We start from the raw sequence: 22558 nt of genomic DNA, 5'->3' as shown, positions 1-22558 counted from the left end.
CAAAGACAACTATTTGATTCCCTCAGTCAGTTATAACTACATACATCAGTTGTATGAAATATAATTCCATCGCTATACACGACGGCTGTGGAAAGAGAAAATTTAATATTCCACAAAAGTACGAGACTGGATGGCTAAGTTCAACATACCAGGATACAATTATTTCCAAAGTCATTTCATTTCTGTTAGCGCGTTCTCCCTCCCAAGCAAGGTTTTCACTCTCAGAGACAGGAATAGTCTTTCTCCGTGAGAGCAACTTTGAGGTGTGTTTTTTCCCTCTTTCAGCGCACACCGGTTTGACATTGATTCTTCAATGTCATTCCTCCTCCACGCTTCCCCCAGAAGCACACAACCTTCGACCTTCTCCTTGTCACTCACACACTGCCGTTCCCCATGCCTGACCCAGTTAACGCTGCTCATAATTAAACATTCTCCCTGATGAGTTCTACAGCTCGCTGTTAGCCTCATTACCAACGCTGGTGTCAGATCTACACTCAAAACATCTTATTTACATGGTGGTTTGCGATTTGTTTTATAGCAATGAGGATGATACAAAACACTGATCAATCTAAATGGATATACATTCCCCATTGGACACCAATGGCTGGCACTCGTTTTTGACAAGCCCTATTTTTTCCTTGTAATGCACTTATTTGCCCTTTCTTCCTCTAGGTCAATCGGGTCAATTGTCCCTCGGGAAAACAAGCCTTTGCAAATCTGCGTGGGTGATCCCCGGGGTTCTCGGCGAGTGAAGCCCAGCTGGATGGGCCAACTTGAGGGCTGACTGGTCGTGGTATAGGGGGGGGGGGGGGGATGGTTTGGTAGTGGGGGTTCACCCCGTCTCAAATCAAACGCCTCGATGGGATCTCTCTCAAGGTGTGACAGCTGGTGTCTCGCATCTTTTTTTTACCTCTGTTTCTGTCTGCCCTAATCATGAGCGGGCCACCTCCCCACACAAACCCCCCCCCACCACCCCCAGCCTGGTCCCCTCCGAGCCCCTCCGTCCAATCTAGGAGCCGTAATGTTATTCCTGATGAGCTCCGCGGGTAGAGGACTCAATCTTTGTAACCATATTCACGCATGCCGCCATGCGGGCAGATCCACACCATTAAAATGGATATTAGCAGGAACACAATAGGGGCCGGGGATTTTCATCCTCAGACCCAAAGCCCTGGTGTAGGCAGGGGGGGGGGGGAGGTGAAGGAGGGTTCAGGGTGGTGGGGGACTACGAGGTGGCTGTTGGAAGTGGGGAGGTGGTGGCTGTTGGGGAAGGGGTTTGAGGGTTTTAAGCTCTCCGTGGCTGTGGCTATAGGGGTGGTGGGTAAAGTGTAGTAGGAATGGGGGTTGTGGGTATAGGGGTGGTGCGTATGGGGGCTGTGGGTATAGGGTCTAGGCCCTGACGACAGGTTTGGGTGTGGCGGCTATAGGGGTATCGGGTACGGTGGTGGTGGGCACGGGTCTGATGGGTAGAGGGTATAGGTGTTGTGGGTATAGGGTATAGGGTAGGTTGTTATTGGGCTGGTGGTTATAGGTTCTAGGGGTGGTGGTTCTAGGTTCTAGGGGTGGTGGTTATAGGTTCTAGGGGTGGTGGTTCTAGGTTCTAGGGGTGGTGGTTACAGGGTATAGGGGTGGTGGTTATAGGTTCTAGGGGTGGTGGTTCTAGGTTCTAGGAGTGGTGGTTATAGGTTCTAGGGGTGGTGGTTATAGGGTATAGGGGTGGTGGTTATAGGTTCTAGGGGTGGTGGTTATAGGTTCTAGGGGTGGTGGTTATAGGTTCTAGGGGTGGTGGTTATAGGTTCTAGGGGTGGTGGTTATAGGTTCTAGGGGTGGTGGTTATAGGTTCTAGGGGTGGTGGTTATAGGTTCTAGGAGTGGTGGTTATAGGTTCTAGGGGTGGTGGTTCTAGGTTCTAGGAGTGGTGGTTATAGGTTCTAGGGGTGGTGGTTATAGGTTCTAGGAGTGGTGGTTCTAGGTTCTAGGGGTGGTGGTTATAGGTTCTAGGGGTGGTGGTTCTAGGTTCTAGGAGTGGTGGTTATAGGTTCTAGGGGTGGTGGTTATAGGTTCTAGGGCTGGTGGTTATAGGTTCTAGGGGTGGTGGTTATAGGTTCTAGGGGTGGTGGTTATAGGTTCTAGGGGTGGTGGTTCTAGGTTCTAGGGGTGGTGGTTCTAGGTTCTAGGGGTGGTGGTTCTAGGTTCTAGGGGTGGTGGTTCTAGGTTCTAGGGGTGGTGGTTATAGGTTCTAGGGGTGGTGGTTCTAGGTTCTAGGGGTGGTGGTTCTAGGTTCTAGGGGTGGTGGTTCTAGGTTCTAGGGGTGGTGGTTCTAGGTTCTAGGGGTGGTGGTTCTAGGTTCTAGGGGTGGTGGTTATAGGTTCTAGGGGTGGTGGTTCTAGGTTCTAGGGGTGGTGGTTATAGGTTCTAGGGGTGGTGGTTCTAGGTTCTAGGGGTGGTGGTTCTAGCGCATTAGTGGTATGTACAGCAGCTTTGGAGGCGGAGCCTGTCGGTTTCAGAGATGGAGGTTCAGGGCTTTTGGCGTAGGGTATTGCTCTGGTATTGGCGCAGGCCGGAGGAGCCGAACATCTGGCCAGAGGTTTTAAGGAGGGGGGGGGGGGGGTCAAGGTGACTCAACTCACCGATGAAGTAGGCCAGGAGGACGAGCAGCGTGACGGAGATGAGGATGGCGCTGAGCGCGGCACACTTCCAGGTGCAGTGCTTGTAGGGCTTCTTGAGGCTGAAGGCCGGCCTGGAGAAGGTGTTGCGGGGCAGGGGGCGCGGCGGCGGCGGCGAGTACACCGTGCTGGAGGTCAGGGGGTATCCGGGGGACGTGGTGCAGTACATGGGGGAGGTGCCGCCGGGCTTGAACAGGAAGTGCCTGGAGGGATGAACACGAGGTGGGGTTGAAGAGAAAACTGATTTAACAGGAACAGAAAAAACGTCTGGATATTTTTCGTTTTCATTGTTTTATTGTCCCCTGGACATCCTCTTCGTCCGTCTGTCTGTCTCTCCGTCTGTCTTCCTGCTCTCTCTGTCCGTTGACCATGTCTGCCTGGATGTGTGTCTGTCCGGCTTTTGCGTTTTTTTGCGGCAGTCCGCCGAACGCATAAATCCCTGTGTCCCACGGTTATTACTGCTAACTGCTAATTCTGCCTCCCAGCACCTTTCCTGTCACTACTACAGCCACGCCTCCACGTGTAGTGAAGGAATATTATGGAACATTGGGTTTCGTTCCGATCGAAAGCTGTGAATCAATACCAAATCTAATTTACAGGGCTGGTGACCGCGACAGGACCTTGTTAATTCCTGCCAACATGGTGAATATTAATTCACAGCCACTATGGATCATATTTATATATTTATATGTCGATCCACAGCTGGGGCCCGGGCGGTCGGCAGCAGTGTGACGGGTGACGGGTGGCGGTGGGGTGCTTTCGTCCTTGAAGAACAGATCAGTAGGACAGCGGGTTGTGTTTGTCCGGGCGTCTCACAAACTGCCTATCTCTGAGTCAACGGGCGACGCGCTGCCGTCACCGAATCTCTGCTGGTGAAAGGCGTTGCGGAGTCGCTTTGTAGCGGCTGAGGGACATGAATCAGATTTAATGTCACACGCCTGATGTACGACACGGACAGTCTCTAAATCCATCCCCTCGGTGATAACGATCAACACAAACCCCTCGCCGAAACCGTCTCCTCGCTAACCGGGGAATACATGGCGACTGTGATTTTGAACTAGAAGAAAAATATTTGTAAGATAAAAAAAAAACAAAAAAACATCCCATAATATCAAATGTGACATGTTCAATGTGCTAAGGGTGTACAGAGTGTAGATAAATTAGACCAGAGCATTCCGGCAAAAAACGTATTTTGGCTGTAGAAAAGGTTTGGACACGAGACATTTGAGGGCAAGCCAACGAAATAAAAGCATGAGGAAGCGGCAGGTGTGAAGCGTCGTGCAGCGAGGGGTGGAGGAGCAGGAGGAGGAAGAGGAAGAGGAGGAGGAGGAGGAGGAGGAGGAGGAGGAGGAGGAGGAGTCATGCAACGTACCCGTGGTTGTACGCGGCCTCACGTTGCGCTGACGCCAGCACGTCCATCTCAATCAGGTTGTCCTGCAAAGTCTCTAGGAATGCCTGCTTTGATATGTTTCTACAGACACACACACACACACGCACACAAAACACAACACGCCACACACCACACACGACACAGACAGACGGGGACAGCGGGGCTGGGGTGAGATGTGCGTGCAAAAGGAAACACAGGGCATGGCCACGACACATACACGGTGAGCGGTCAAACGCGTGACGTCACGGGAATGGCGACCAGACACGGCGGCGGCACAAGACAGAAGGCGTAATCCAAGCCCTTATGGAACTACTTCTACTGGGCGCTCTCTCACTGCCATACCTGGTATTGTACGTGCCCTGCCCCTCTCTGCATGCGTCACGCTCCTCTCTGATAAACATTAGAGTATTCTGGCTCCTTCCACGTCGTAATTGAAAGAAAACAATGCAAATCACTTACACATCGCTCCACACACGCCGTCTCAAGGATAATATGACTTGAGGCGAGTGAAATGGAACAGACTCCGTTCCAATGAGGAGTTTCTTTCATGCGGCATGTGGCCGTCACATACACATTTATACATTGAACAAAAAAACATATTTATATCCTTAATGAGAAAACTCCTGCTTGTGTTTAAAAGCACAGAGACTAATACAATTGTTTGTTTGTTTTTCGTTTCAGAATTATATTAATCAAATTCCATAAAACACCACCACAAAACCACACCCGGAGGATAATTGCTTTTCTTTCCACACTCCTCTCCTCCCTAAAAAGCAGGCATTTCTCCTTTGTCATTCCACAACACGCATCTCCCTGGAGACCGGTCTTCCATGAGGAACATCAGCAGTGATGCGATGGAGAAATGAACCGCCCACATGCGATGGGCGTGCCCAGCCCACAGCGGTCAATGGGACGGGGACGGGGAAGGGGAAGCCTCGTTTTTCAGGTGCCTGGGAGAACGGCGGCAGCCGCGCAGCATGTTTGAAACCTCCGGCCAAGCTGGTTCTCCGAGGAGGAGGGGGGAGTGTAATACTTTAATGAGGAGGGTGAGAGGGAGGACATGATTGGATGGAGGAGGAAAGGAAACAGGCGGGTTGGAGGGGGGGAGCAGCCCCACCGTGGGCTACTGACTGGCCTCGGACCTGGCTAGTGTCTGCATTTGGTGTGGGCTACTGTGTGGACTCGATGGGCCTTTTGGCTAATGTCCTGACCCGGCAGGCCTACTGCCTACTGTCTGGACACAGGGTTAGAAATAGGCCTTCACAGCCATACAATTCCCCAGCAGCAGGACCAGAGGGCTATTATAAGACAATTAAAAAAGTTATAACGACAGGCAGTGTTTCAGCACCCCCGTGGATATGACTAATAGTTTCGATTTTATCAGTGGAATTCTAATAATTGATCTATTTTCCTTTCCAGGGTGTGTGTGTGTGTGTGTGTGCTCCATGTGCATTCGTGTGCATGTGATAGCATGTGTGTGTGCGTGCGCTAGCGTGTGCTTGCAACGCGGCGCCGCCTGTTGCAGATCTCGCTCCCCCCTCTCGGCATCTGTCTCTCGCTGCTCCCGTGGGGATACCTGCGCGAGATTAACGTTGGCGCCATACGACGTTTAATCGCTCATGACGCTTCACTCCCTGTCCTTCCGCTTGCCGGAGTGAACGCTCGTTTTCCCGCTGACTGAACCGCTCCACAAAGACAGGAGGAAGAGGAGGTGTCAGAGCTTCTGCTCACAGCAAGCTGCTCAGCTGTGCCCCTCGGAAAAAAAAATTAAGTTAGCGCTTTTCCCGTCAGCGGCGGTTTAGCTGCTAACGCGATTTAACGTTGAGAGTGATTGAATTCATTTAAATGTATGCCGGTAATTAGAGCCTCTGAAAAAGAAAAACAAACACAGAGATTTGTTCCCCTTTATCTTAAAAACGCTACTATGTGGGTGGATTTGTATAATTTATAGTTTCTTTTTTTCTGAACAGCTTTGAGAAGCTTCTGTGTTGCATTCTGGATAACTTTTCCCGCCTTTTTCCCTGGCTACCTGTGAAGTAGTGAGCTCATTAGAGGCATATAGGGTTTGATTCCGTCCTGACACCTGTGATTTCACGCCGAGCCGACGGCAGCGTTTTTTCCGTCACAATAACACTTCATGCTCAGATGGTGGCCTCCCGGTGAGAACCAGAGAACGCTGATTGGTAAGAAATAAAGAAATCTCCGGGCTGAAGTGGACGTACAGAGCGCGCTCGGAGGGGAAGCCTGCCGATTCATTTACCGAGAGTGCCGCTTCTAACATCCAGCAGTGTGATTGTAATTGTTCCGCCAGTGCAATTCAAATAGCACCTTGGCTATTATAGAAGGTCTTACTTTATGGAAAATTTCTTTCTGTTTTTTATTTGGCGATGTCTCCTAAAGAGAGGTCATTCGTAAAAGCGTATTGGCAGTATGATTGTTGTTTGTTGATGTGGTTTGGCTTTGTTGCTCACCACCTTCATGCAAATGAATTGTGGGACAATTTAGAAAGCTGTGTACAAGAGAACATAACCTCTGTTTTGACCTCAGCGTCAGCCATTTACGAAAAATTGTCGTAATGATTCTGCTTATTTATTCACTTTTTCGTTGGAAAACTGCTATACCGTTCATTCCGCAACACTATGTGTTTTGTTTTTAATGTACGCAGGGTATCCTTCATGTCTTCATCCACCAGACCCATACTACTCTAAATAAACCTCGAACCGCCCTCAACTGCATGAATCCCCTCAGCCGCTGCACCTCGGGGTAAACGTGGCACCAGGACATATCCAGTACCGTGATATACAGCGTAAGGGCCAACACACTCCTGCCCCCCCCCCCCCCCCCCCAACCCCTCGTCCGCCAGCCTCTAGCGTGTCTGTGGCGTGGCGCGGGGGGGGGGGGGCAGACGGTATCCATGGTTACCTGGTTTCCAGTGGGATGTTGCTGTTGAGCAGCCAGTTGTCCGGGGTGCCGCCCCCCGGCTCGGTGGCGCCGGAGGCGGGGCCGTCGGGAGGGGCGGAGCCGTCCGTGGGCGCGGGGCTGGGGTTGCTGCGGGGCGTGTAGGTGGCCCGGTTCAGAGAGTTGGCGGAGGCGGCGTGGTGGTGCTGGTGGTTGGGCGAGTGGGAGTGGGCGAGGGGTGGCGTCCTGAGCCGAGAGTGGTTCTGGAACACGCCGTCTGGAAGCAGAAGGTAAAACAGGTAAGTAAGTACAAAGTGTTTTATTTATTATTTATTCAGGGCCGTTAGAGAACGCAAGCGCCTATTGCTGGACAACGGTTCAACACAGCAAAAGACTGCACAATATAAGTACAAAACACTAAACAAAACCACCAGCTCATCACAAGTTACTCATCTTGCTCAGTGTGACGCCTGCCTGTGTAAGAAAGGTTTAAGAGGGTTAGTAAACCCCCGTTAAGCAGGAGCACTTCTGTGCCGACGAGTAAAAAAACATGCGATCCGAAGCATTCGAGACAGTCGTAAAGGTTTTAGAAGAAAACGACACATTGCGTTCCATAGGTGCCAAGTACGAAGCGTGTTGTCAAGCGTTGTCAAAACACACACAACACTCGCTCAAGCTAGTGTGCACAGCCAATAGAAAATTACCCCTCTGGAAAAGCGTTTTTAGCATGTAGTAGCAGACTTCATGTATTTCACAGATGATTTCCCCTGTTCGACAACTCTATACATTTGAGTAAAAAACAACACTGTGTGAGACCAACTATTTCTTTGTTTACTACCACAGAAACCGAGACCTATATTATATGATACAATAAAAAAAAGCAAGATGGTGCATTCCATCGTTTATTTTGTGACCGACTCATCTTCTCGCACGACTTTTAACAAAGGTGTCCTTTCGTTAGTAACGGTCACCTTTCTAGACAGGCAGACATTATGTGCGCCCCGTCAAATAAAAGCACAAAGGCACGCACTAAAAATGTGTGGTGACTCCTTTGTACACAATGATTCAATTATATTCGACTTTTTTTCTTCCTTTTGAGTGAGAAGAATGGGCTCATAGGAGGAGGCATCAAGACACCCACGTGCACTTTAAGTTCACTAACGCACTTTTTAAAGTACTGCAGCCCTCCAAAGCTCTGCCGATGAACCACTGTGTGTGTGTTTAGGTATGTGCGTGAGTGTGTGCATGCAGTCCATGTGTGGGGGCTGTCTCTTTACTGTGTGCGTCCGTGCGTGAGTGTGTATGCGTGCCTGCTTGTGTGTGTGCGTTTGTGAGTGTTTGCTCGGATCTTTATTGTGTGTGGGTGCTGTGTGTCTATACTGTAAACGTGTGTGGGTGTGTTCGGTCTATCGACACTGTTTTTATGCTTGCGTGTCTTCACTGTGTGCATGTGGGTCTTCACCGTGAATGTATACATGTGTACCTCGCTGTGTGTATGTGCGTGTCTTCACGATGTGTGTATGTGCGTTTGGCTTTGTTGTGTGTATGTGCAAGTGTGTGTGTGTGACTTTGCTCTGACTGCACGTGTATTAGTGCTGTGAATTCTGGTCGTGTGGACGCTGTGCTCAGTCAATCCACTCTGCTTGGATCTCTATCTGTCCACCACGATGATGGATGGATAGAGAGATGATAGATGGATAGAGAGATGGCTAGGGAGACAGATGGATAGTTGCGTCTCCACGCGCGCCACATGGACTGCAGAGTTAGCGCACGTGAGGTCTGCAGAGCGCACGGACGCATACACACACACACACACACACACACACACACACACACACACACACACACACACACACACACGCGCGCACAGACACACCCAGCATGGTCTCTGTCAGAACAAATTTTCTCAGAACAAACACACATTATCCCAGAAAAAAACACACACCCCTACCTGCTGAACATCCAAACTCTGAGACACACACACAGCTTCCAAAATAATACGCACACACACACACATACACAAAGAAACATGCAATTATGTAGCTTGAGGTATATATTTATGTACACACAGATATGTAAGGGATAATGTAGAGAACGCCGGTCATTATCGGGAAAATAAGCACCGACAGGGCGAACAGGACACCGACGCGCAGCAGAGGTGTCTTGCTTCGCCCTGAAGGGGCTTATTTGCGATAATGGCCGGCGACGTTCTACACATTATCCCGCTTATTACACGGCTACTCGCCAAAAACGAAAAAATAACGTGTTGACACATGGTGTGTTTTTACAATTTATTTGTTACCAGCATTCGTAGTGTTGATCAGCAGAGAAAATAGTCAGCCAAAGACGTTGACGTCGCTTAGCAACCGAAGACGCTGGGGTTGACAATTTACCGGACTACTTGCGGAGTAATACCAAAGACGTCATTAGAGGCAAAAAAATCCTTTTTTTTCGTCGACAGCGACAGTCAATTATACTTAGCAACGGTGAATTATCAAATATAATTCACCGCCAGAAGTTGTGAAGGGCCCATGCAAGTGAACGGAGCGTTCCAGGGCATTGAGAAGACCCGTGTAATAAACATATATGGTGAGATGGCTAGCTGCCTTGTTCCAACACTCTCCCCTGTAACGTGTCTATACTTAGAGCTCACACTCCCACATGCACGCCCCCGAGTGCACAGCCATGTTTAGCTATGCCCCCTGCTGCACACTCCGCAGCTACCTGCAAGGTGACCAAAGAACCGCCCCTCTCTCTCTCTGTCTCTGCGGATCTCCAAAACAGTACATCTGTACGAGGGTGTACCGAGCTAGAGCTAGGTCAAGCCTTCTCGCTGAAGTATTCCCGTGACGACTCATCACATCATCCGGCCAATCAAACACTGGAACCGGGCCGATTGTTAAACCTTGCGTTTGTGCTACGTGTTGCAGGAGGGTCCGTCCATTCGAATACAGGGGTCGTCGTCAGCTAGATGTTTCTACTCCATGAACTTCCCCAGCACACACACACACACACGCGCACACGCACACACACACACACACACACACAAAAACAAACACTCACAGAAATAAAACTGTCAATCTCTATCGTCCCCGCAATCTTGATGGATGCCACTCTAGTTAGCAGGCTTTTGGCGGAAGACTTTAACATTCTCTCCACATCCCAGCTGGTGCTACATCCCGCTGTTACCACACTGTATCTCAGGATGGAAGGGGAGGGGGTGCATTAAGAATAAGATGCACACAGGACGGTTACTCCACCCTGTTGCCGTACGCACCAGCGGATCCTCCTGCAGGCGCAAGATAAAGTGGCCAGGTTTCCCCGGCGTACTCTGGTCCCATTTGTTTCCACATCTCCCCCACCATTCATCAATCAACCGGCCCGGCGTCACACCACATAGCTCGGCCTCTCTTTACGGAGGGCCTGCCTGCTTTGGCTCAAATGCATCCATGATGGTAAATTGCCAATTTGAAAGCATAAAAGGCTGCGGAATTTAGGGGAGCCTTCCATCAATACCACTTCCAACTGTCACCGAGATCCACACCCTTATCGGATGTTCTGATTAGGTTGGATATATATTTGAAATACCTGGAATTATTGAGTCCTTCAGTCAATTGATCCCATGCCCATCAAGCTACTGGTGCGGAAAGCAAAATGACAACAACAACAACAACAACAACGTCCTGATCAACAATGAAGCATTCAGGGGCAGGGCCAGTGGAGCGGGCCACAAAGCAGCTGTATGAGGCTGTAAGTCCCTGGACACTCAGAGACATGGCTAATGCAATCCTTTGTTGAACAGCGGATTTCCACTGACAGCCATGATAAACTATTGTGTTAAAAGAGGAGATGGGGGGGTGAACAAACGGCCACAGGACTTGGAGGAAAGAGGTGGGGAGAGAGAGAGAGAGCGAGAGAGAGTGAGAGAACAAGAGAGAGGTAGAGAGAGGTAGAGAGAGGTAGAGAGAGAGAGAGAGAGAGAGAGAGAGAGAGCGCGAGAGAGAGAGAGACAGACAGAGAGAGAGGTATAGAGTGAGTGAGTGAGTGAGTGAGTGAGTGAGTGAGTGAGTGAGTGAGTGAGTGAGTGAGTGAGTGAGTGAGTGAGTGAGAGAGAGAGAGAGAGAGAGAGAGAGAGAGAGAGAGAGAGAGAGAGAGAGAGAGAGAGGGGGGGGGGGGGGGGGGGGGGAACATTGAGGGTCTAAAACCAGCTGAGTCTAATCCCCAACCAGGTGCAGACCCCCCGTCTCCCCGTCTCCCCCTCCCCATTCTCTTCCTCCAACGATTCATGACAGTCATGTGGGCTACACCAGCATCACATGTACATTATTTGTGTACCTGCCTCTGCACACTGTGTGTGTGTCTGTGTGTGTGTGTCCTCAATTCCATGGGTGGTACTTTCCTGAAATCCGGAGGCTGGACACAAACTATCGGTTCAAAAGACACAACACTGGCACAGAGAGCCCTGACGGAAATATGAATAAATGAATATGGGGACTTTTTATTCCTTGTTTCATTCAGAGACCAAGCTGTACGTTGTGTGTCTGGTGGACCCCCCTGTGATACCACTCTGGCCTAGCCCAGGTCTAGACCACGATGCTGGGCAGAGAAAACACAACAGCCCCCCGGGTGACGAGGAAATACACAACTGGCAGCGAACGTCCCTTACCTGCTTTCTGCTGGATAATATAAGGTGGGAAAGTGTTTGCCCCTACGGAGAACTACATGACACGGATGGAGGTTTTTCGCCCGCTACGATAGATGATTACGACCAGGACGAGTTTGGGTTTACAGACAAGGTAATATCCCGGAGTTTGTTTGACATTTTTACACTAGAAAACGTTATCAATGACCATATTCGTAAAGGCTTGTCAGCGTGGTGAGAAGATGTTTGCCAGGTTTGTAACAAAAGATCAGCTTACAGTTGCCAAAATCGATAAAATTGATTAAATTAAGTATAATAACAGCAATATCATCCTCGGTAAATATACCATAGTCCTGTGTGATCACACGCTTCAATTAAAACCACGAAAACCCAGAATCTGAAGCACTTTATAAGCTGTAATAAATTATTATTTGGACAATACAAGATAAAACGGCAACGTACTCTACTAATCCCAGAAGTGAAATCCAGGATATTTTCATCTACAATAATATATTTAGTCCTCTAGAAGTGTTAATGACCCAAAACATTACTTTTTTTTCCGTAGTGTTACGACCAGTAATGTCCAGGTTTCTTCCTCTCCCTCTGGAGCCAACCCCTTCCAGCCAGACAGAGATATGTAAGAACTAGCTGCCTTAATACTGCCCCAGCCGCCCCCCTCGTCTCTCATGCAAAGCCACAGATCTTTAACAGTCGGGTGTGGAGCTAGGTGCTATTCTATTTTACTGGAAAGATGAGCATGAATAGAAGAAAAGGACGCGGACGGGTTTGTGAGACGGAGAGGGCACGGCCATTGCTGTCCTGGCCGATGTGGTGAGTCAGCGACAATTATTCACCGCGAACCACGGAACAGGGGAAATAAATGGTTTCCTATTGACCTGCTTTGCACGAACGAAATTGGCAAGAAAGGAAGATTCATTTGTTACCGGGGCAGCAGTAGAAGGGGACTTCTCCACAATGGCCAAACTTTGGGCCGGCATTCAGCCACGAGGCTGGGCGCTATCTATTCAGTCTGGGAATGCAAGATTTCATTTTTCTTGGCGGCAGATGCAAAGGCTGGCTGGGGCCCGCTGAGACCGTGCTTTCAGAGGTAATTACCGAAAGTCCTCTTCATTAGCAAGAGCCCCGCCCACTGACCGGAGATAACGACGGGGACTATAGAAGATGGCTCCCTCTAACAACTCCGTCTCAGACATCTACAGCTCAACAACACAATTACCTTTGTTTCGTGTTTCTCGTACAAAGATGTGAGTGTCATATAGCTATATAGTTTTTATGATATAGCTTGCATTAGTATTCAACCCAAAAGTAAAAAACAACTCAGTGCATTGAATTAAACTGTAATTATAAGCCATTGACATTAAGTAAGAAATTTAGCTTTTTTACAAAAACTGTGCTAGACTAGCCAGTCCATCAACTTAATTTGTTTGACAGCACAACTGCAACTTCAACCAGCACAGAACATGATATAAAGAGTACCCTCTGTAAGGCATTAGCTGAAAAGCGGAAGAGAAGCTAGCAGAAGAGTTTCTAAAAAGTGAAATAAATGTTGATTTTGCAGTGGTACCCAACAATACCTTTGGACACATAAAAAAGGTGAAAGAGTTTGATACTGTATATCATTTAATACTGGCTATTTGCTATTTAACACTACTTAATATGTTTAATAGTGGCTTCCTTTTTATACTGGCTACGTATTATGTTTAACACTGGTTATTTTTGCACACTGGCTCCTTCTGAAGTTTACTACGGGCTGTTTTTTAATGCTGGCAACTTGTTAAGATTAATGCTGGCTACTATTATGCTAATATATGAATCTATTTGCATAGTAATGTAGAGTGCATAGGGTAGATCCAGAGCTAACAGAAGCTAGCTTTTGGGAACTAGCCGCTAGAAGCTAGAAATGGGAACCAGAAGCTAACTCAAGCTAGCTTTGGTTATCATCATGCTCTGCAGTCTGTGGGGAAGAGTCATTGTTGGACTGCCTGGAATCAGCTGTTGAGAGTCGGCAAAGGGATGTCTAGTGGTGGCCAAAAAGTGTTGTTTTATTTATATGCATTCATATCCTACTAAAAAGATAAACCATATTTATATTGGACCATATTTAAGTTCATTGAAGTTATTGAACTGCAAGGGGTTTGGCGATCCCTGCTATGGTTCACCAAGTTAAAACCAATTTACAGGCTTTTTTTTAATTGTGGGAGACTGGATAATTAGCATGCATCCTAACAGAGTAATTGAATGAAATTTTCTGACCAAGCAACGATGTGTATTACCATCGCTAGGATCTGTTTTATAATAATTAATGGTCTTACTTATAATTAAACCTGGGCAAGTATTTTGGTCATGGATCTATAACAAGCCATTCAAAGAGCTGTTGAGGCCTTTACCCAGAAGCTGACTAAACAAAGGCTATAGCTCTGCTTTAATGAAATAAGCCTACAATAAATAAAAACACGAAATGTTACATGGATTGTCATTTCATATTGTGATCCTCAGCCTTTTTTAAATAACAAGCCAAAAATCAAGTCAAAAGTACTGAAATATGTGAAATAATCCCAATTAAAGTTTATAGATTGAATTTGATAACGCAAGTATTTTTGTATTAAGCATTGCAATAAAGGGCAAATTATGGCGAAGGTGAATTGCCTCTTCAAAACAAACATGCTGGCCTAAGACCCAGCCCAAAGCACTGTGGAAGCCAGTGATGTGGTGATTTTGGACGGGCATTGGGGTGGCCAATCAGATTCGAGGGGTGAAAGAGGCCTCCCTTGCCACCCCTCTAAAAACGCATATGGCCGGAAAGGGCTGCAGCGACAGTCACACCTGATAAATAAAGCGTTATGATTTTCCCCAACGCACCCCGTAAAAGAGGACGTGTGTGAGCCAATTCAATACTAAATTAATCAAAAACCAATCTATTGGGAAGATAAATGATAAAATCTTGCTTATTGCTTGAGTCCCTCTGGCTAATCATAGGGGCAAAGTTTCCACCTGAGCAGGAATTACAAATCAAATTTGTCAAGGGGGTATTGAAGCTACACTCAACACAAGCAGCATCTCCCACTCTCTGCAAGTCTCTGTTCTCTCTCTCTCTCTCCCTCTCTTTCTCCTCTCTCTTTGGCCCGGCTGTTTTTTTCTGCTATGAGAACAGACTGAAGGAGTGGAGCCAAGAGGGAATGCGAGCTGTCTCCTCCTAGCTAGTTGGAGAGCTAACAGGCAGCACGCGCAACACATGGCGGCGCTAACACGGCCTCCCTCAACTCCTTCCCTCTACCAAGACAAATATAGGAGAAGACTTCCTGAAGATACAACAAGCAGATGTATGCCTACCATCGTTTATGACTGGCACAGAAAGAAAAAAAAAAACTGCTTCAATCGTACATGTTATATAACCACCATACAGCCATATGACTGAAAATCATTTTCTTCAGTGAAATCCCCCCTCCCTAAAATTACAACATACAGGCTCAGAACACATCCCTTATCTGTAACCCTTGCAGAGAAAATATATATTTTTCAGCCCAAGGATTATCCCCCATACCAGCAATCCAATCCATTAGGAGCAATGTTGGCATAGGCTCTCTCTCTCTCTCTCTCTCTCTCTCTCTCTCTCTCTCTCTCTCTCTCTCTCTCTCTCCCCCTCTCTCTCTCTCTCCCCCTCTCTCTCTCTCTCCCCCTCTCTCTCTCTCTCTCCCCCTCCCCCTCCCCCTCTCTCCCCCTCTCTCTCTCTCCCCCTCTCTCTCTCCCCCTCTGAAATCAAATGGATTTGCCACAGTTGTTTGAGGCGCCTGGCTAAAGGCAAGCCAAACAGCTGAACACGTTTCAAACCCTCCGCCTCGCTACCAAGGAGGTCTGAGATTCTGTCTGAGGAATACAGATGCTTTGTAATTCCCGTGGCTTCCAACGGAACACTCTCACTCCCCCGCACTCCTCGCCATCTCCTATGGATGGGAGATCGTTAGCTCCCCAAAATACATTATCCGCACCGTGGACCAATTGCATTGACGTAGAGCAAGATGAATAGAAGACCACCTGGCTCTAGTGATATCGAGTTGGTCAGAGTTAAAATAACACCACTGCAACAGCTGAAAAAAGCGGTCTCCTTGCCATGGCAACGCACAACTGGTGTTGAAGCAGAAGGTCCCAAATCTGTTTGGTACTGGGACCACTTTTTCAGGTCTGAAAGTCCTTATGACCCCCAGCTTACATATCCCTCCCCACACATGGTTTTAGCCCCATCAGCATCTGCTGGAATCAAATCCCCCACTGAACCTATGCAAATTCCGCCACACTACTGGATTAGCATTTGTGGTAAGGAATCATTATTCTGTTTGTGTGTACAGGTCTTTATATGACCTTTCAACCCTTTTCAATCTTTTTTTTTTTTTATCCAATAGCTATAGCTTACAGTACAGCAATCACTGCGACCTTAAGATTCTGACACACAGCTTTAACCGTTCAGACAAAACCGGGACATGCCAACCAGAGCTCTTCACTGCTCATCCCATGATCACTCCGTTCCTCCGAGCTAGTAAATTACTTTCTGCCCGTGACCGGTTTAAACCACATTTTGCTCTTACCCGCACAGACACGGGAGACGATTAAGCAGTTCAAATGGAGCCTTATTTGAATGAAGAACCGGGAGCGATTCACCGCCTTCAACCCCTACGCTCCCTCCAACCCGGCCAAGCGGGTCCAGCTCGCCATTCCTGCCTGGTCAGCTGTGAGAGGAGCAGGGAGCTGTTGTGCTTCTGGTGCGTTCACCGGCGGGGAGCCACCGTGCCCCATTGAAAAGCAAACACAAGCCACCAAGGAACCCATGCTGCTTTGCATTAAGAAATGCTAATGGCGGGAGGTGAGGGAGGCTCAGATCTAAGGGGCTCAGCGTGGTGGCGGAGGAGTCCCCCACTGGCAGGCTACCCAGGAAGAGGGCCCTCGGAGAAAGCCTGGGGCCACGGTGAAACACAAGCCCCACAATAGAGGACCGCAGGCTTCAGCGAGCAGCCTGGTCAGGCCTAACCACACACACACACACACACACACACACACACACACACACACACACACACACACACACACACACACACACACACACACACACACACACACACACACACACACACACACACACACACACACACACACAGAGAGGGGCCTGCTTGGTGTATTCTTTGGGAGCCAAGCGAGATCCTGCGAAAAACAAACACAGCCACCTCTGAGCCACAATGTGCTTCTGTGAGCGTTTATCCGCCTCAAAATTCACTAGAACATTCTCTAAGTCCGGGACCAGGAGTAAAGATGACCCGGTGCACATTCAATCTGGAAGCGATGCCACCTGTTCTCCAGCGCAACCGATACACCTCTTCAGAACTATTATTTTAGGCATACGTGGTTCTCTCTGCCTGTCTACTCAGGGAGGTGGGGGGCAAAGTAAATATTTTCTCACCACATGTCTCTCCTGCATTTTAATGTTTCTTGAATCACTGACCTGTGGACCGAGGAGATTTTATATTCCAGTCTTCTTCACCGTGGTAGTGACTTTGGAATATGCTTTTCTGCGCTTGTAATTCCCTCTGAGCAACCTGAGTTGCATACCAAAGTCTGATCTATATGCTTTGGCAACATTAAGTATTTTATCGGCCATTATAACCCTTTGTAAGACCGAACATCTTCCAATATATTCATAAACAGAATTATATTATAGTGCATTGATATAAAATGGATCAACTCTTCCACGTTGACCCTATCCCAAGGATTTTAATGTATTTTTTATCTCCAAACGTCGTATTACTTCTTATGGAAGTTCATAACATATTGAAGGTCAGGTGAGTGATCTATCCCAAAAGATCAGAAAAAATAAAAATCCCCCCAGGAAAAAATAGCACATCGCATAAAATCCTCATCTGATTTGTGAAGATTTAAAAAATAAATCTCCTTAAGGTCAAATGCACTACGAGCCATTACCTTAATAGGGCTTAGTCTCCCAAATAGTCATCTCAAAACCGACACAATTCCTCGACCGTTCATTTAAAGTCTGTTTGATTAAAGTCTCTAGAAAGCCCCTTTTACACAGAGATCCCTCCATATTGCTGTAAAAAAGATAAGGCATTAAGCTAGCTTTGCTTTATTACACAATACCAAGTAATGCCCCCCCCCCCCCCAGGAAATAAGAGGCGTGACGTATAGCACAACTGTGTCAGCGTTTTGTGTGACGTATAACTTATGCATCAATCTCAGCGATAACAGCGGGTGAACTGAGTGTTGAGGTGCTTTTGCTAGCTGTGCACATTGAGCTCACTCTTCAACGCAAGTAAAGCTGCTGTGCATCATATTATGTTGATGCATAACAAGGTGGGTTAGTTCACACATATCTTGATTCGGCTTTGTTACAACCCCCGCTGACGGTTTAAATGCAGAACAACAAGGTCCCCCCAATTCTTTTTGTATATATATATATATATATATATATCGCCCCAACAGTCCCGACTTGAGCAGGCTGTTTAAAAGGAGCTTGTGATTCTTCTACTAACATGACCACAGTAGGCTGCTTATTATCCAGTCGGCTTAAAATTAAGAATTAATTTACATAGAAGCGCCATGCATATAGATGCAAGTAAAAAGTAAATGAAAGCCGCACGCTAGCTGGAAGCCAGCAGCGTAGATGTGATGAGAGAACACACGAGAAAGGCGTGGAACAAGCGAACACGACTCATTAGTTTGGCTTAAGTGAACAAACAGCAGATACTTTTTTCACATTGTAATTGCCTCCATACAGCCAACCACTGTGTGATCAAACAATGAAGAATGCTAAAACGGAACTCAAAGAAAGAGCAATTTGCATAATTTAGTGACTATTTACAGGCTTCCACAAGGAGGTGAGAGGTCCGTAAAATGGAGGAGTGCGTCCACCAGAACTGCATTTGAAATAACGCCTTGATAGTCCGACTCTAATGATAACCAACATTTAGAAATTCTCCACAAAAAGTTATGCTCAAGGCGGCCTAAGAGGTGGACTGCTACCATTGGGGATCGAACCCGGACCCTTTCGTGGTTGAACACACAAACCAGCAGAGCAGTGTTTACCATGTTTTCATTATTTAGCAGCAGTCTTTGACATCTCATCGTAGCATATAGCATCACTCTACACAGCATCGCAGCATAGAGCATTGTACGACGAAAGAATTGTGCTTCAATGGGTCAAAGCGTACAGCACTGTGCTACATAGCAATGTGGCATTTGGCATCGTGCTAGCTAACATTGTAGCATAACGCATCGTGCTACATGGCATCGTGCTACAAAGCATTGTATCATTAAGCATTCTGCTACAAAGAAAATGCAACGAGAGACATTACGCGGCACGATAGCATGCCTCCGCCCCGCTAGGCTCGATGACTAAGACAGATCCTCTGGCACTTCCTCCTCTCCTCCACCTCCCCTCCGTCAGCCCGAGGGCCAGCCCCAGAGCCCCAGCTATGTAAATCACCGCTATTGTAACAAGGCAAATCCACAACAATAAAGGCCCCAGTTCTCCTCCTACCGCCGTCCCCCTGAGCAAGGTTCCTTCACTGGTAGACTGACCAACACTGCTTCTCAGTCGCAGTCACATTAATGGGGAGGGGATTCGCGAGGGGATTAATAACTCATTCTCTCTAAGGCTTCCACAAGCAGATCCATTCCGTGAGGGGAACATTGGTTTGATGTAATTCCTCCCGTTGGGTAGTTAACTCGTAAGCCTGATCAATAATTTAGGCCGGTTTTTTATTATTATTATTTTTTGCTCAGCTTTTGTCGGTTCAGGGGTGGAAAGACAATTCAATTCTAAATATTAAAATTATCCGACGTTTCAGGCGTTGGGAGAAGAAACGCAGTGTAAGAGAATGCGACGCAACACAACATAATTCACAGCCACACAAAGAATGGCCATGAGAGGTTTCCAGTATGATAATCTGTGCTATGTGTGGTATATTTTTTTAAGATACACACGCACCACACACAGACTGTGTTTCTTTATGTAATCTCAGATCCAGTTTGCTCTGGTTTTTAAAAAAGAACCGGCTGAAATGTCTCTTCACTTCATGCATTTTTCATACCAGCATGCTGTGCAGCCAAGGTGTATGCGGGTGCGTATTCATGTTCTGTGTGTGTGTCTCTCTGTGTGTGTGTGTCTCTCTGTGTGTGTGTGTGTGTGTGTGTGTGTGTGTGTGTGTGTGTGTGTGTGTGTGTGTGTGTGTGTGTGTGTGTGTGTGTGTGTGTGTGTGTGTGTGTGTGTGTGTGTGTGTGTGTGTGTGTGTGTGTGTGTGTGTGTGTGTGTGTGTGTGTGTGTGTGTGTGTGTGTGTGTGTGTGTGTGTGTGTGTGTGTGTGCCTGTGGATATGCACGTTTGGGGAAGATGTTTGAGCCTTGCGGTTATTTCAGGCTAGCAAAGACTTTGTGTAGAAATGCAAAAAACTCAAACCAGGCTCTGTAATGAGGATCTTAATATTAATAGTACCCCTTCATACTAAACTTAACTTTAAACTATCCATCCAACTACTGATACAGTTCAATAATAATAACGAGTAAATGTGTAAGTGCTGAAGAAGTAGCCACTGATAATCATTATGGAATGAAAACATTGCTTTCATGCTGAGGACTTCATCTTCATTTAAAGAGCAATAATAACCAGCAGGGAGTTTTTAGTTAGGAAGAAAGGGTTGACAGGAAGCTATACAATCAGCTGGCTATCCAGCTGCGCTGCTCTACACTTAATAGAAATGGTTATTAAAAGAAAACGGTTTATGTTATGTTTTCATGCTATCTTTATTCATGTTTTGAAGCCAATGTTCAAACCAAGCGCACCTGCAGCAATTAAAAACACATCAACATCTCCAGAGACTAAATTGAAACTAAAGGAGCTATCTGTGACATACAAGAACCAAAATATTGTACTCAGCCATCCGATCAGCCGTCCTGGCTCCCACAGTGAGAGGGACACACTTAAACTTCCCCGGCTTCACTTCACAACACTATCCGCTTCCAGAGTACTAAACACTGGCTCTAAGCTTGAGCTCTGAACTCAAGCACCTCCGTTTAGAAAAAGCCCAGGAACCAGAATGACCTGGGTCGAGACAAGTCTGCTCTGGTGTTTCCCAAACTCTGTGGTTGGATGTCTATACATATGTGTTCCTCTGAACTAATATGATTATTATAACGTGTAAATATTGCAGAGAGCTCGACATTTAAAACGGAAGAAGCAGGGGCATGCGTCAGGAAAGGCTCCGTAAAGTGTCTGTAAAGGTCTCCGATCAACAGCATGCGGCGGAAACACACTTATTAAAATCCCCTTCTGAAAGTTTCATCCACTCTTCCGAGTGATTTTCTCTTTGGTTTGAAATCTCCGTAACGAAACAGGAAACAAGGGGCCGCTCCATCCTTTCCATTTTCTGGTTCGTGGCCCGGGCTCTGTGCCGTCTCCCTCCAGAAGTTCGGCAAGAACGTAATGGGAGTGCTGGAATCGCAAATAAGAAGCAGGCGACTCACCATCAGTGGCGGCTGCAGTAATGGTGGTGGGAGCAGGAGCAGTGGTAGGGGCCAAGGTCTCGGAGCCCGTCCTAACTTAGACTGAAGCGGGGCCAAACAAGCCTTCACACTTCTGAGACCCCGGCAGGCTGAGCCACACAGTTACCTAGCAACCCCGCCCACATCCGATTGGCTGCCAGGGAAAAGGGGGAGGCTATGGGAGCAGCTCAACAGGGGACGTGACGGAAGAACAATACACCGCGGGGACCTGGGGACCACAAACACACACAGCCCGTGGTGGGTGGGGGGGAGGGAGGGGTGAGGTGGTGGAGGAGGGGGGGTGAGGTTTGGGGTTGAGGTCTGGGGCCAGGAGCGGTTAAGAGGGGAGGGTGGATGGGGTAGAGGAAGGGGTGAGGAGTTGGAGGAGGGGGGTGAGGTTTGGGGAGGAGCTTTGGGGATGGAGCGGGTGAAGGGGGGTTTAGGAGTCAACATCAGTGACGCACACGTGAGCGCACACGCAAACACTTTACTCTGACTTCCTAAAAACAGACAGACAACGCAGCATTCAAGAGTACTATGGTAACAGAACCAAGTGGAGGGACTATGGGTTTAAAGCTTAGTGTTTACAGGGACATGATTGACAACAACATCCATGCCCCAGTTTCCATCTCTGAAACAGCTGCTTCGACATGAATCACTGACTTCTTATTAACACTACAGACAAATATAGATATAAGTATATATATCAAAGACACATCTTCAAAAGTCTTATCTTCCAAGCCTTCAGGCTCTGAATGCGAATACAGTCCTGAATAAAAAAACATGACAAAATGAGGAGGATAAACAACAAGCTTGCACTAAACTACCTAAAAGAGTTGTAGCTCAACCACTTCAAACCTAAAAACTGCATGTGCTGTACAGAGCTATTTTGTCAAGCTAACATGGCAACCTTACAGTATTATAATTTTGAATAAAGCCTATTTTTCCATGCATTCTTGCTTCACTAACCAGAAAAGCGCCTTACATCGAATTTCCTAAATTGGATATATCACCTATATATCAGTCTATGCACTCTATGGAATCCATGCAAAGCAAAAAAAGAGAAAAAACAATGGAGCACATGTTACACTAAAGTAACCTATAAAATATCAACTACTGCTCACACTTTACATTATAGTGTACGGTTACAGTGTAATCACACAAGTCATATGCAATAAGAAAATGTAACAACATGTAAAATCATGTACCTCATGTGTAATAGCATGTTACCACACAGTGTGACAAGGGACAGGGCTGAGGTAGGGCTAGCTTTGCCCTTTACTACATCCTGTCCTCCCTCATCCCGCCACAGACTGTACAGACTAGGATGCTGTCTACATCAGCATCTCTTCCGGAGCAGCTAACGCAGTGTCTAGCCTCTGCAGCAGCCCTGCGACGCGCAAATG

The 22558-nt window shown here is 47.3% G+C and overlaps 1 protein-coding gene across 1 annotated transcript in view; it reads right to left on the bottom strand.

Moving 5' to 3' along the window:
* The window catches only part of tenm4 (teneurin transmembrane protein 4), a 139814-nt gene that overhangs the window by 56125 nt on the left and 61131 nt on the right, over positions 1-22558 (bottom strand). Inside the window, 3 exon segments of the mRNA XM_060075790.1 lie at positions 2630-2868; positions 4038-4136; positions 6978-7230. Of these exon segments, the coding sequence (XP_059931773.1) occupies positions 2630-2868; positions 4038-4136; positions 6978-7230 (591 nt within the window).

This window comes from Gadus macrocephalus, chromosome 16 (genome assembly GCF_031168955.1).
Source record: "Gadus macrocephalus chromosome 16, ASM3116895v1".
In the NCBI taxonomy this organism is placed as follows: domain Eukaryota; kingdom Metazoa; phylum Chordata; class Actinopteri; order Gadiformes; family Gadidae; genus Gadus; species Gadus macrocephalus.
This window is presented reverse-complemented; position numbering and strand designations above follow the sequence as displayed.